At 36.6% G+C, this 15,110-nt stretch overlaps 1 protein-coding gene across 11 annotated transcripts in view; it reads right to left on the bottom strand.

Moving 5' to 3' along the window:
• Nucleotides 1-15,110, bottom strand: part of CHD9 (chromodomain helicase DNA binding protein 9) — a 232,851-nt gene that overhangs the window by 70,135 nt on the left and 147,606 nt on the right. For all 11 annotated transcript variants that reach the window (XM_042970467.1, XM_042970472.1, XM_042970466.1 and 8 more), the window contains 2 exons: nucleotides 6,525-6,646; nucleotides 2,551-2,794 (listed from right to left, as the gene is read on the bottom strand). In XM_042970467.1, coding sequence (XP_042826401.1) covers nucleotides 2,551-2,794; nucleotides 6,525-6,646 — 366 coding nt within the window. The remainder of the gene's footprint in view (nucleotides 1-2,550; nucleotides 2,795-6,524; nucleotides 6,647-15,110) is intronic.

Genomic DNA, 15,110 nt, shown 5'->3' with positions numbered 1-15,110 from the left:
GGTAATGATATAGGACAGCACGACAACCTAGAAGCCAAGTCAAAGGAATGTTTAAATGGGACTGAAAACTATACATTATTAGGGATTAGGAGAAATGAAGGGTTAAGAAAGATTGTATATCTTTCTGATTTAGGGTTTAATTCCTACTATTGATCATATACAGTGGCCATTAAATTGATCCAGTAGAATATTTTTAGAATAGGGGTAAAGTGTAAGTCCATGGCATTTACACAGCTCTAACAACCTAGGATAGGATGCTTTCAGTTAAATTGACATCACAATGTTTAAGAATAAGAGCTTTTGAGTCTAAGTGACCTGGGTTTATTAATCCCAGTTTTGGTGGGGTTTTGGAGGAAACTATATAACTTCTTTATACTTCAGTTTCCTCATTTGTAAATGGGGCTAATGTTATTACCTATTTACAAGGTAGGCATTACAAAGATTAAGCAAAATACTGTCTCTAAAATGTATGGCATACTGCCTGGCACATGGTAATTACTCAATAAATATTTGTGATTATTAGTATTATTATCTCTGTTACTTTTTTCAGGGTAATTCAGAAAATGTTAGCATAATTTTACTGCTACTATGATAGAAGGTAAATATTCAATTAATTTATATTAAAATATACCTGAAAGAGCTCATAGTTAAATCTGTATTTATTTATTTATTTTTTAGATTTTTTTTTTTTTTAACATTTATTTTTGAGAAATAGACAAGAACGAGCAGGGGAGGTACAAAGAGAGAGGGAGACACAGAATCCGAAGCAGGCTCAGGCTCTGAGCTGTCAGCACAGAGCCTGACGCGGGGCTCAAACCCACAAATCCGTGAGATCATGACCTGAGCTGAAGTCAGCTGCTTAACCGACTGAGCCACTCAGGTGCCCTTTGAATCTGTATTTAAAGCACAAGTCTATTTATCTCATCTTTAAAGGAGACATTTTTACCTTTTTAAATTTTAAACCTGTCAGAAAGTATTTTTCCAGAATGTATAACATTTACTACAAAAATATAATATTTTATATATACTATTCAGTTTATAACACATCAAGAATCTTTTAGCTTTTAGGCTCTCATGTTCATACCAAGCTCACATGAGACATCTATTAAAATTGCAACCCTGTTAAACATCTCTTAAGCTCCCAAAGTTTTAATTATGTCTTTTATATATACTATACATATATAGTATATATAGAACTATATACATATATAGTATATATAGAACTAAGTCAATCATAATCATTTTTATGATACCATGCAGCTCTTAAATTCTACAAATGTATGACTGGGAAGAATAAAACACTATAGAAGGAAATCAAACTATAATCTAACTGAAATGTCATAGGCTTGAAAGGTACAAAGGTGACAGTTTCAATACAACTGAGGAATAACTAAAGGGTTAAACAGATGCTTTATTTCATAGGAGACGTAATTGTTTCAACCATAAAAGAAGGACAATGAGGTTGAAGGAACTAAATCAATTAATCCGTCCATTTTCAGCCTCCAATAGGTAGAAAATCAGTTACACTTGGGAAGAAAAGCAGTAGAAGGCTGGGCACATTACCTTACTTCAAACTGTATCATATCCCTTGACCTGGCCATGTGTTATAATGAGCCTTATAAAATAAAAGAATCAGTGAAAGAAAAATAAAATGTTAAGGTGCTACTGAGGCAAAGTGTCAGGCAATACACCTATTCCAATTAAAAAGTATAATTTGTGTGAACTATGTTTTTATTGATTTTGTTATTTCTTAATAAAATTCTTAATCTAAAAGAGTCCTTCCTATTACCTACCACTCAGAACTGCAATTAGCACTTAATGCTTTCTAGACTTAACTTTCTGCTAGAAAATTCTTTATTATGATGTCATCTCTTAATTTTATGATGTGTGTATTTAGCTGAAAAATAAGAAATCTCCTACTCAAGAGTAAGAGGCCAAAGGAAAACAGAAAATGTGCCTTTAGGATTTAGGGGGAGAAGAAAGCCACCAAATCACCACAGTACTGGAATAACCAATCCAAACAGGAAAAAGATATAGAAGTGTGCTTGTATCTGCATACAAAACAAACAAACCAAACTTTAAAATATGTCTAAAAATCAAAATCCTTTGAACATGAAAGAGAACCTAGGTTTTATCTGAATAGGCATTTAAACCCATCGTGTTCACTGAAGATTTAAATTTTTAAAATGGAGGGGAGAAAACTGGAGGATGATCAAAGAAACAAATACTATTCTAAAAATAAATTTAATGTGCATTTAAAAGCAATCAGTAAAACAATTATTCTAGTTGAAATATTAGGGATACAATCAAATTAGTACATTTGTATAAATCGGCACACTTTATAGTGAACTAGAACATGAACCTAATTCCTTGTCATTGTTCTCTTCAGCTACTAAAATTTATTGGAAAATAGATATGATGAATAGAGCCTGAACAAAGACGTTTGTAGGCAAATAATATGCATCCTTAATTTGAAAACAATGAATGTGTATTAATTAGCTTTTTCAAACCTGACCTTTCAAACAACCAACAAAATCACCAGCAACACACCTGTGAGTCCCTGAAGTACATCTCATATTGCTGTATCATCTGTCTGCTAATCAGGCTCCCATGGTAAACCACAACATTAATATCAGTCCATGTACGGAATTCTCTCTCCCAGTTTGCAATAGTAGAAAGTGGAGCGATAATCAGGAAAGGTCCTCTTATACCAGTCAGAAGGATTTCGTAGAGGAATGTAATTGACTGAATGGTTTTGCCAAGACCCATTTCATCAGCTAAAATGCAGTTTCGTCTGAAATAAACAAATATATTATCCATGTATACATTGGGTTTTTCTGTACACTACAATGTCTTTAAAGATAAATATTCAGAAATAATCAAAGATCAAGTTAAAATACTTGCATTTATAAAAAATAAAAGTTGCTGAAGTGCAGAATAGGCATATCATTATTTATATATATAAAGTTATAATTTTATTATAATCCTGAAGAGGGAAAACTGTAGATTTTTGTAGCTCCAAAATAAAGATATCACCCGTTAGAGGTATGATTTTGTTAAAGAATGAAATGGCAAGAGTAAGGCAAACTAAATATATTATTTTTTCAGGAAGCATTTATTAAATACCTTCTATTATCTCAGGGACAGTATGAGAAGATAGGATACAAAAGAAATAGAACATGTTCTCTGCCTTCCAGGGGCTTGTATCTATTAGAAAAGCAGACATGCAAATAGATAAATAAATAAACAACCAACCAAACAGACAGTTATGCAATGTGCTATCACAGAAGCACAAATAAAGCACTGTTTTTCAACTTTGGCTGTGCATTAGAAGAACCTGAAAGCCTGAAAGAAACACAAGATACCGAGGGCTTTCCCCTACACATTATGATTCAATGTGTATGGAGTAGGATAAAAGCAGCTATAATTTAAAAAAAAAAAAAAAAAAAAAAAAGTTCCACAGATGATTATAAGGCCAGTTGAGAATCATCAGAGTTAAGTTTATTAAGAAGCTCAGAGGAGTAAGTGTCCAACTCTGGCAAAAAGAGAGAGTAGAAGAGATCTCTTTCAGAGAAGAGGTTAGTAATGGGTAGGATTTTGCCAGAGAGCACAGCAAAGGAGTAGAGGTGTAAAGAACATGACCAACTGGGAGACTACAAATATGGTTTTGAGATGAGGGTAAAAGGAGGGGGTATTATTGAGATATGAAGAGGTCATAAATGAAGAAGGTTAGACATCATTCTGTTATGCAATGGGAGTCAGTGAGAAGTTTTAAAGAAACCTGATGAGATTGGGTTTGTATTTTGAAGTTTACTCCGGTTCCACTGTGGTTATTAGAAGGTGAGGTGACTAGAAGCTGGGACACTAATTGGTGAAGTACTGTAATAATGCAGGAAACAATGATGGGCACTTGGACTAAGGAAGGGGGGCAAAGAGGAGAGAAAGTTAATTATGACTCGGAACGATTTAGACTTAGTGACCAACCAGATATACGTGGTATCCGATGACAGCCAGATTTCAGTCTGGTTGACTAAACGAACTGTATTATTGTTAATTTATTTTAAGTAGGCTCCACACCGAACATGGGGCATGAATTCACAACCCCAAGATCAAGAGTTGCATGCTTTACTGACTGAGCTAGCCAGGTACCCCTGAACGGTGTTATTCTTAACTGAAATACAAAATATGGAAGAACAAGAAGTTTGGCATGGAGGAAACAGGAAGTGATATGGTTAATTTTGAATTTTGTGCTTAAAGAATTGGTGAGATAGACTTTAAGGGTAGCAAGAGGCAAAGGGAAATATGGGCTTGGAGTGAGTTCAAGGTCTTAGTTAGAGATAAAGATACGAGACCATTAGGATGTTGTTGATAAGTGAAGGCACAAGCGGGGGTGGAGAACAAACCTGTACAAGAAGAGAGCAACAGAGGAACTTCAGGAGGAAAAGCAATACTGAAAGGGCAGGCAGAGGAAGGAAAACCAGCAGACCTGAAAGTCACAGAGTCTGGACAGAGTCACACTATGGAAGCTGCTGGGGGCGAAAATGGGGGAAAGTATACAGAAGGAGCAATTACTACACAAATCACAAATCAAGAATTTGCAGCAGGGACATAGCAAATTAGGGCTGAAAAATACCTCATGGATTGGGAAACAGAGCGTTACAAAGATAGAGAATCAAATCCAAACAACAGGTTTAGAGAGAGCTGGAGATGAGGAAATGGGAAGAGACCATATGGCCTGTTCTTCCTAGAAATTACAAAGAGGGCTCGAGGCAGCCAGAAGGAGAAACAGAGCCAAGAAGAGAAGGTTTATTCTTTTCTTTCTTGTATTTTTACAACAGGTTAAACCCAGATTTGTTCGCAGAGTGAAGGGACAGCACTACTCTTGAGAGGGCTTGAAGAAGTGACAGAGGTGTGAGAGTTGATCGAAGTGAGGTTCTGAGAAAACTGGATGAGCTGCATCTCAAGAACATAGGTAGCAGCTTGAGTCTTGGTCCTGGGGAGGCACCTTTTAACTTCTGGTACATGAGGATGGGGTAAGAAAAGCTAAGAACGGGGCGCCTGGGTGGCGCAGTCGGTTAAGCGTCCGACTTCAGCCAGGTCACAATCTCGCGGTCTGTGAGTTCGAGCCCCGCGTCAGGCTCTGGGCTGATGGCTCGGAGCCTGGAGCCTGTTTCCGATTCTGTGTGTCTCCCTCTCTCTCTGCCCCTCCCCCGTTCATGCTCTGTCTCTCTCTGTCCCAAAAATAAATAAAAAACGTTGAAAAAAAAATTTAAAAAAAAAAAAAAAAAAAAAAAAAAAAGAAAAGCTAAGAACGGAGCTACGTTTGTAGGCCTGGCTCTGAAGGCAGGCAGGAATCTGAACAAGCTCACCTGTGGGCCCTGGGCTCCTCTACGGAGCAGTCACACGGGCAGTGAGAAGGGCTGGGCTGTGATAGAGGGCGGTGAGGGAAGTGCTGAAAGTTTAAAACAAGCAGTGGAGGCCATGGGAAGGGTACTGATGAGGGAATACAAGTAAAACAATATTTTGTTAACTATTTTACCTGGAAGGTTCTCCTGAGAAAAGTGAAAGTCAATATTTAGAAAATATAAACTAGAAGAGTGCTGTGTGAGGTAACAAGTCCCCCCTAACTCCATATGACTGCATCTCATGACTCCCCATTACTCAGTGTAACAACTCAGGAGAATCAAGCGAGAAGTAAAAACACAGAAGAATGATTCTGAATAAAAGCATCATCAAATTTTGCTGTTATTGCTAATAACAATGCCTTATTGTTTGCTCTTTTGTATACACCACCACACTTTCTCAGTCATGGGTCTGTTTTTCACTTCTTTTGCAATTATATTTTCTTCTCAGCAAAAAAGTGAGATAATGTTCCACACAGCATTTTGAACAACATGGAAAATAATTAAAGGGGTAAATTCATTACTAGGTTCTTACATTTTGATTTCTGCTTCTGTTTTTTTGTTTTTTTTTTTTAAGTAGGCTCCATGCCCAGCGTGGGGCTTGAAGTTATGGCCCTGAGACTGAGAGACTTGCATGCTCTACTGACTGAGCCAGCCAGGCACCCCTTATATTTTGATTTCTACTCCTCATCAACTGCTGACAAACTGCTTCTTGAAGACTTAAATAATAAACCTACCTAATTCTTACTGGTATAATTGCTCACACTTTACTAACCAGATTCAATTCCTGGCAGACAGCAGTCTAAGCTGATAAACTGAAAAATACTTTGTAACACAACAGATGTTTTATGATGGTAAGAAAAGTATTTCAAATTTTATTATTAATCATTTAAATTAATTAATCATCTTAATTAATCATCTGATTGGCATACCGTTAAAGGAAGGAACTGAAGTCAAAATCCTAAATTGTAATTTATATATTTTCCTGAGGTAATCTCACTTTTAATAATAAAAACTCCATGACAGTAACAATACAGCAACATCAGTACCTATTTTACTTAACATATTTTGACACAAATAATAAAACAACACAATTTTTTTCTATTAAGATGTACTACCTACCTATTGTACCAATTGAATAAGAGCCAGTTGAGTCCTTCCAGTTGATATTCCCTGAGTTGATTGCCATTTTTATAGTCCCTGGATTGATCAATTTTTTTCCAAATATTAGCGGGAGGACGATCCTTTAGAAAAAAAAAAGAATGATGTATTTCAGAGTTTTTTAATCTTCCATACATCTCATACATGGTAAAAGCATTGCTTTTAAAGTAATTATAGAAGCATAACATTACAGAGTGTTATGACAAAATTTTACAAACATCTAGAGACCAAGTTAGTTCTGCACAAACTCTTCCAGAAAATTGAAGAAGGCAGCATATGTCAACGCATTCCATGAAGCCCTGATACTAAAATCAAAGATATTACACAAACTCACTACACACAATATCTCTAATGAATACAGATGCAAATTTCATAACACAATTTTAACAAATGGGATCCAATATTGAAAAGGGTAATACATCATGACCAAGTGAATTTTTCCCAGGAATGGAAGGTAGTTTAAATTTGAAAATTAATCAATGTTGATCAACAGACAAAAATAGATAATCTCAAAAGATGCAGAAAAGGGATTTAAAAAGTCTAATACCTGTTCCTGATAAAAATTCTCATTAAATTTTGAATAGATGGGAACTTCCTCACCTGATACGGTACATCTACGAAAAGAGCCAAAGCTTACATCATACTTAATGATTAAAGACTGAATGTTATCTCCTTAAGAATGGAAAAAGGTGGGGTGCCTGGGTGGCTCGGTCGGTTAAGCGTCCGACTTCGGCTCAGGTCATGATCTCACGGTCCCTGAGTTTGAGCCCCGCGTCGGGCTCTGTGCTGACCGCTCAGAGCCTGGAGCCTGTTTCGGATTCTGTGTCTCCCTCTCTCTCTGCCCCTCCCCTGTTCATTCTCTGTCTCTCTCTGTCTCAAAAATAAATAAACGTTAAAAAAAAATTAAAAAAAAAAAAAAAGAATGGAAAAAGGTAAGCATGTGCACTGTCCCCACTTTTATTCAACATTGTACTGCAGGTTCTAACATGTGCAATCAATCAAGAAAAAGAAATAAAAGGCATTAAGATTAGAAATGAAGAGGTAAAACTAAATTCGAAGAAGACATGATTTGTCTATGGACAAATCCTGTGGAATCTACAACAAAGATAAACTAAACAATGATTTTATTAGCAAGGTTGCATGACACAAGATCAATATACAGAAAACTATATTCTACATCATAGAAACAATTACAAACACATTAAAAATTATCATAACAGCATCCAAAATATGCACTATTTAGGAATACATCTCACAAAATCATGTAAGAGTGGTATATTTAAAACTATAAAACATTGCTGAGAGAAATTAAAGAGGTAAATAAATGGACTTTCAGAGACTGAGTCTCAACATTATTGTTAATACCTTCCAACTGAAAAACAGATTCAACATAACCCAACCAAATCCAAGCAATGTTTTTGTAGAAATTGACATGCTGATTCTAAAACCATATGTAAATGCAAAAGACTAGAAAGATCCCAAACAATTTGAAAAATAATAAAGTTGGAGGATTTATAATGATTTCAAGACTTGTAGAAGTTAAAGAATCGAGACTGGGTGGAAGAGTTGTAAAGATAACAAATAGGTCAGTGGAACAGGACAGAGGGTTTACAAATACACCCACATGTATGAAATCCATTGATTTCTGACAAAGTAGGAAAGGCAATTTAGTGGACTAAAAATAATTATTTTCCCCCCAAAATGATGCTAGAACAATAGGATACCCATAAGCAAAAAATGAACTTTGATCGTTACATATACTATATGTAAAAATTAACTAAAAATTCATCATTGACCTAGCAATCCCTACCAAAATAACACCAGCATTCTTCACAGAGATAGAACAAACAATTCTAAAACTTATGTGGAACAAGGAAGGATCCAGAATAGCCAAAGCAAGCTTGAAAAAGAAAACCAAGCTGGAGGCATCACAATCCTGGACTTCAAGTTGTATTACAAAGCTGTAATCATCAAGACAGTATGGTACTGGCACAAAAACAGACACTCAGATCAATGGAACAGAACAAAGAACCCAGAAATGGACCCACAAAAGTATGGCCAACTAATCTTTGGCAAAGCGGGAAAAAATATCCAATGGAATAAAGACAGTCTCTTCAGCAAGTGGTGCTGGGAAAACTGGACAGCGACATGCAGAAAAACGAACCTGGTCACTTTCTTACACCATACACAAAAATAAATTCAAAATGGATGAAAGACCTAAATGTAAGACAGGAAGCCATCAAAATCCTCAAGGAGAAAGCAGGCAAAAACCTCTTTGATATCAGCCGTAGCAACTTCTTACTCAACACGTCTCCAGAGGCAAGAGAAACAAAAGCAAAAATGAACTATTGGGACCTCATCAAAATAAAAAGCTTCTGCACAATGAAAGAAACAAGCAGCAAAACTGATGGAATGGGAGAAGATATTTGCAAACGACATATCAGATAAAGGGTTAGTATCCAAAATCTATAAAGAACTTACCAAACTGAACACCCAAAAAATCCAGTGAAGAAATGGGCAAAAGACATGAATAGACACTTCTCCAAAGTCATCCAGATGGCCAACCAACACATGAAAAAATGTTCACATCACTCATCATCAGGGAAATACAAATCAAAACCACAATGAGATACCACCTCACACCTGTCAGAATGGCTAACATAAACAACTAAGGCAAGAACAGATGTTGGTGAAGATGTGGAGAATGAGGATCTCTTTTGCACTGCTGGTGGGAATGCAAGCTGGTGCAGCCACTCTGGAAAAATAGTATGGAGGTTCCTCAAAAAATAGAAGTACCCTATGACCCAGCAATTGCACTAGGTATTTATCCAGCGAATACAGGTGTGCTGTTTCAAAGGGGCACATGCACCCCAATGTTATTTATAGCAGTACTATCGACAATAGCCAAAGTATGAAAAGAGCCCAAATGTCCATCAACAGATGAAGAAGATGTGGTGTGTGTATACACACACACACACACACACACACACACACACACACGATGGAGTATTACTCGGCAGTCAAAAAGAATGAAATCTGGTCATTTGCAACTATGTGGATGGAACTAGAGGTTATTATGCTAAGCGAAATTAGTCAGAGAAAGACAAATGTCATATGACTTCACTCATGAGGAATTTAAGATACAAAACAGATGAACATAAGGGAAGGGAAGAAAAAATAATATAAAAACAGGGAGGAGGACAAAACATGAGAGACTCTTAAATATGAAGAACAAACAGAGGGTTGCTGGAGGGGTTTTGGGAGGGGGGATGGGCTAAATGGGTAAGGGGCATTAAGGAATCTATTCTTGAAATCATTTTTGCAGTATATGCTAACTAACATGGATTATAAATTAAAAAAATAAAGCGTAAAAAAAATTCATCATAGACCTAAATGTTACCTAAAACTAAATAAAAATTTCTAGCAAAGATTTCTTAGATATAATACCAAAAGTATGGTCCATAAGGAAAAGACAGATAAACTGGACTTAATCAAAATTAGGAACTTTTGCTCTTTTATAGACATTGGTAAGAAGTGAAAAGACAAGCCACAGACTAGGAGCTAAAATTTACAAATCATATATCTGATAAAGGACTTATATATAGAACACATAAATAGTTCTTAGAGCTAAATAATAAGAAAGCAAACAAGCCAATAAAAAATAGGCAAAATATTTAAATGTCTCTTTGTTAAAGAAAATACACTAACGGCAAATAAACACATGAAGAGATTCTAAACATCATTAATCATTAGGAAATGCATATAAAATCACAATGTTGTACCATCATATACATATTAGAATGGCTAAGATTAAAAAGACTGTCAATATCAAGTGTTGACAAGGATGTGAAGCAACTAGAACTCTTATACAATGCTGTGGACAATGTATTATGGTATAACCAGTTAGGAAAAATTTTGGCAGTTTCTTAAAAAATTAAACAGAACACCGAACATATGACCCAGCCATTTTACTCGTGCGTATTTACTGAAGAGACATGAAAACTCATGTCTAGACAAAGACTTGTATACTAAAGTCCATAATACCTTAGTTCTAATAGCCAACACAAGTATTCATCAACAGACGAATGGATAAACAAATTGTGGGATATTACAACAAATCCTACTCAGTAATGTAAAGGAATGAATGAACTATCAATACATGCAATAACATGAATCTCAAATGCTACATGAAAGGAGTCATACAAAAAGAACAGTATAAGAACATTTAAAACAATTCATAGTGACATAAGGAAGATCGGTAATTGCCTACAGGTGGGGAATGGGGTTAGAGGAAGGAAGATTTTGGGGGGAGGGATTACAAAGGGGCATGAGAATATGGGAGTGATGGATAGTTCATTATCTTGATAATAGTGATGGTCTCAGACATCAAAACTTACCCAACCGTATACTTCAAATATGCAATTTACTGCATGTTGCTTCAAACTCAAACTATCTTTTAGAAATATGATGTAGCTGGGTCTGGTTCAAGATGACGACAGAGGAAGAACCTGAACTTACCTTTTCCCACAGACACCCTAAATCTACAACTACATATGCAACAATTTCCTCTGAAAGCAACCCCAAAACTAGCTGAGTAACTCCTACACATCAGGCAAATGAGAAAAAAACAGGTGAGACAGGCTGAGACTCAATCTCGCCATAAACCCAGTGCCCTGTGTAGTGACCCATAATCAGGAAGGAACTTACAACTCTAAGCTTCTCCCTGAGAAGCAAATGATTTAAATGCTGTATATTGGTACCCCAACTTTTAAGATCTGAACCTGAGAGATGAGCCCCCAAAACATCTAGCTTTGAAACCCAATAGGGCTTGCATCCATGAAACCCACAAGGCTACATAGCTAACTGAGAGACTCTTCTTCAGGTGCTCACGTGGACTCACCTGGCTACACCCCAGGACTAGTGCAGAGGCAGCCAACTAAAAAGGATGATGTATATCGAATTTTCACTCATATTTTAAATCTACCATACTTCTCTATACCACTTTTGATATTCATGGTACAACGAATTTCTTTGAAAAAAAATCTAGAAGCATAACACTGTATGCAAAAAAAAAAAATCATTTACATATATACTTTAGTCCCACTTTTCAATATATTTTTTCTTCCCCAGTAATAAAAAGCTCTGTCATGAATTTATTCTGGATAGCCAAGACATAAACTTTCTTAAGACTGATGGATGGGTGGAGAGAGAACAATATTCTAGCCCCAAACTAGTAGGGTCTAGGTCTCAGGAGGATAAATACATTTCTGAGAAACAAATGCAAGGTTTCCTATGGTCTCCCACTTGCAAGTGAGAGTATATTGTTACTAATCAACAAAATGACACCTCTAAAAATTACCAGGATGGCCAGGGTCAGCATATGGTAATCGTGAAAGAAAAACAAAATAGGCTATTAGTAATCTGAAAACAGCTGGCAATTAAAGCTCTGCTGGAACTAAATACAATCAGGGTTTTACTAAAGAAAACATTTCTTAAATGGTATCCAGTGAACTTGAATTTCCAGAATCTCTAAAAACACTTTACATGTTTTATATGTTGTTTTATTTAATAATAACCTAGCAAAAATCCACTTACCTCCTACAGTATTTAACTATGCTTGCACCACTGTCAAATGCATGTGGTACATGAATTAAGGGGATTGTTTCTAATGGCTAATCTCCCTTTATCAAGGACTAAGGCAGTGCTTTTCTCAGTCATGTGTATCAAAATCATCTTTTTTAAAAACACTTTTGCCTGGGGTCTGCTCTGAGACATTCTGATTCTGAAGCCAGGAAATAGAAAACCAGGCATCTTGAATTTCTGAAAAGTTCCCAAGTGATTCTGATATGCACTTCTGACTGAGGATCACTGACTGATGAGGCTAAAAAACTAGGTTACCACTGAGGCACAGTCCCCAGTTCCAAAAAGAAAATCTTTCCTTTCCATTATATCCCTTGACCCACCCCTCCCTTAACTAGTTAACACTTTTGCTTCCCAGTACAAGGGAAGGCATTCTGTAGTCAAAGGAATGGGGGTAAGGCTGCTGTTCTCTTGGTAACAGATGATGGATATTACTGAGAGATAAATTAAGAAGAACAGAAAAGAGTTATTATAAAAATATGATCTATTCCATGAACAATTAATTTATTTCCTACTCTTACGTCATATCTCCACATTTTTCATGGCAGCCTTCCTCACTGTGATGCTAACTGAAAAGTGATCTGTGCCTGCCTTTCCATGTACAAATTCCCTCTTCGGTGAAGTAAGAAATTTCTGTGACCAAATTACATTTGAAAGAGGACAGGACAAAATATTTAATAAAATCATAATAGGTCTCATTGTGAATTTCTTTTGGTTGGCCCCAAAACTGGATTCACAGAATAATCTTATGTTTTAGAGTCGAAATAAACAATTTTAGGAATTAAAAGTAAAAAATTATTCAACATCACTCATCATCAGGGAAATACAAACGAAAACCACAACGAGATACCACCTCACACCTGCCAGAATGGCTAACATTAACAACTCAGGCAACAACAGATGTTGGTGAGGATGCAGAGAAAGAGGATCTCTCTTGCAGTACTGGTGCAAGTCGCACTACTGGTGGGAGTGAAAACTGCTACGGCCACTCTGGAAAGTAGTATGGAGGTTCCTCAAAAAATTAAAAATAGAACTACCCTATGACCCGGCAATTGCAGTACTAGGTATTTATCCAAGGGAGATAGGTATGCTGTTTCGAAGGGACACAGGCACCCCAATGGTTATAGCAGTACTATCAACAATAGCCAGAGTATGGAAAGAGCCCAAATGTCCATCAATGGATGAATGGATAAAGAAGATGTGGTACATACATACAATGGAGTATTACTTGGCAATCAAAAAGAACAAAATCTTGCCATTTGCAACTACGTGGGTGGAACTGGAGAGTATTATGCTAAGCGAAATTAGTCAGAGAAAGACAAATATCATATGACTTCACTCATATGAGGACTTTAAGACACAGAACAGATGAACATTAGGGAAGGGAAGCAAAAATAGTATAAAAACAGGGAGGGGGAAAAAGCAGGAGAGAGTCTTAAATATGGAGAACAAAGTGAGGGTTACTGGAGGGGTTGTGGGAGGGGGGATGGGCTAAATGGGTAAGGGGCATTAAGGAATCTACTCTTGAAATCATTGTTGCACTATATGCTAACTAATTTGGAGTAAATTATAAAAAGAAAATTTAAAAAGAAAAAGAAAATAAATCAAAGTAAAAAATTATAGAATTATTAGCAATAACACAACTTGCCAGAGCCTTCTAGAATTCTAGTTTCTGTATTAGAAAAGTCAATAACCTGTTCAAGTTTTTTTAATTTTTTTTGACCAGGGAAGAGATTAGTACTGCCCCAGCCAAAAAAACAAACAAACAAACAAAAAAACCCAACAACAACAACAACAAAAAAAAAAACAAACAAAAACCAATGTACTTAATTTATGTAGGCTTTTTACCAACATTCCATATAAAAGTTTCTTTAAAAATTTTTTTAAATGTAAAAAAAAATTTTTTTTTAATGTTTATTTATTTTTGAGGGAGATGGAGACAAAATGTGAACGGGGAGGGGCAGAGAGAGAGGGGGACACAGAATCCGAAGCAGGTTCCAGGCTCTGAGTTGCCAGCACAGAGCCCGATGCGGGGCTTGAATCCACAAACTGTGAGACCATGACCTGAGCCAAAGTAAGATGCTCAACCAACTGAGCCACCCAGGTGACCCTAAAAGGTTCTTTTAAAATAAAGCTATTATTGAAAGAGATGAACTATTTAGTTATAGAGAATTAACTGGTTTATAGAAAAGGAAAAGGTGAGTGTAATAAGGATTTTTTCCTTAATTTATACATACAGAGAATTAATAACTCCACCTAGAGCTGAAACGGATACATTTTTGAGAGAGAATGAGTGTGTGCGTGCGCACGCGCACGTGTGGGCAGAGGAGGGGCAGAGAGAGAGAGAAAAAGAGAGAACCGCAAGCAGGCTCTGCACCATCTGCACAGAGTCCGATGCGGGACTCCATCTCATCAACTGTGAGATCATGACCAAGCTGAAATCAAGAGTCTGACACTTAACTGACTGAGCCACCCAGGGGCCAGTGAAACTGATATTCCTGATATTCCTGATGTATTTTTTATTGTTTATGTACTTATGTTAGAGAGAGAGGGAGAGCAAGTGGGGGAAGGAGAGAGAGAGAGAATCCCAAGCAGGCTCCACACTGCCAGCGCGAAGTCCATTACAGGGCCCCAACTCATGAACCCTGTAAGATCGTGATCTGAGCTGAAATCAAGAGTTGGACACTTAACTGATTGAGCCACCCAGGTGCCCCTATTCTTGATATTTTTATAAATGACCTGAGAGAAAAAGTAGTGGGACACTGTTAAATTCAGAGATAAGGTAGAAGCATTTGCAACTTTTCTGGAGGGAAATCTGAAGGCAACAGTCATCAGAATTATAAATGCACATATGCTCTGACCAAGTGATTACACTTCAGATTTGTCTTACAGACACTCGTACAAGGG

Source organism: Panthera tigris, chromosome E2, assembly GCF_018350195.1.
Source record: "Panthera tigris isolate Pti1 chromosome E2, P.tigris_Pti1_mat1.1, whole genome shotgun sequence".
Classification (NCBI taxonomy): domain Eukaryota; kingdom Metazoa; phylum Chordata; class Mammalia; order Carnivora; family Felidae; genus Panthera; species Panthera tigris.
Note: the sequence above shows the minus strand (reverse complement) of the source record. Positions and strands in the feature narration are given on the sequence as shown.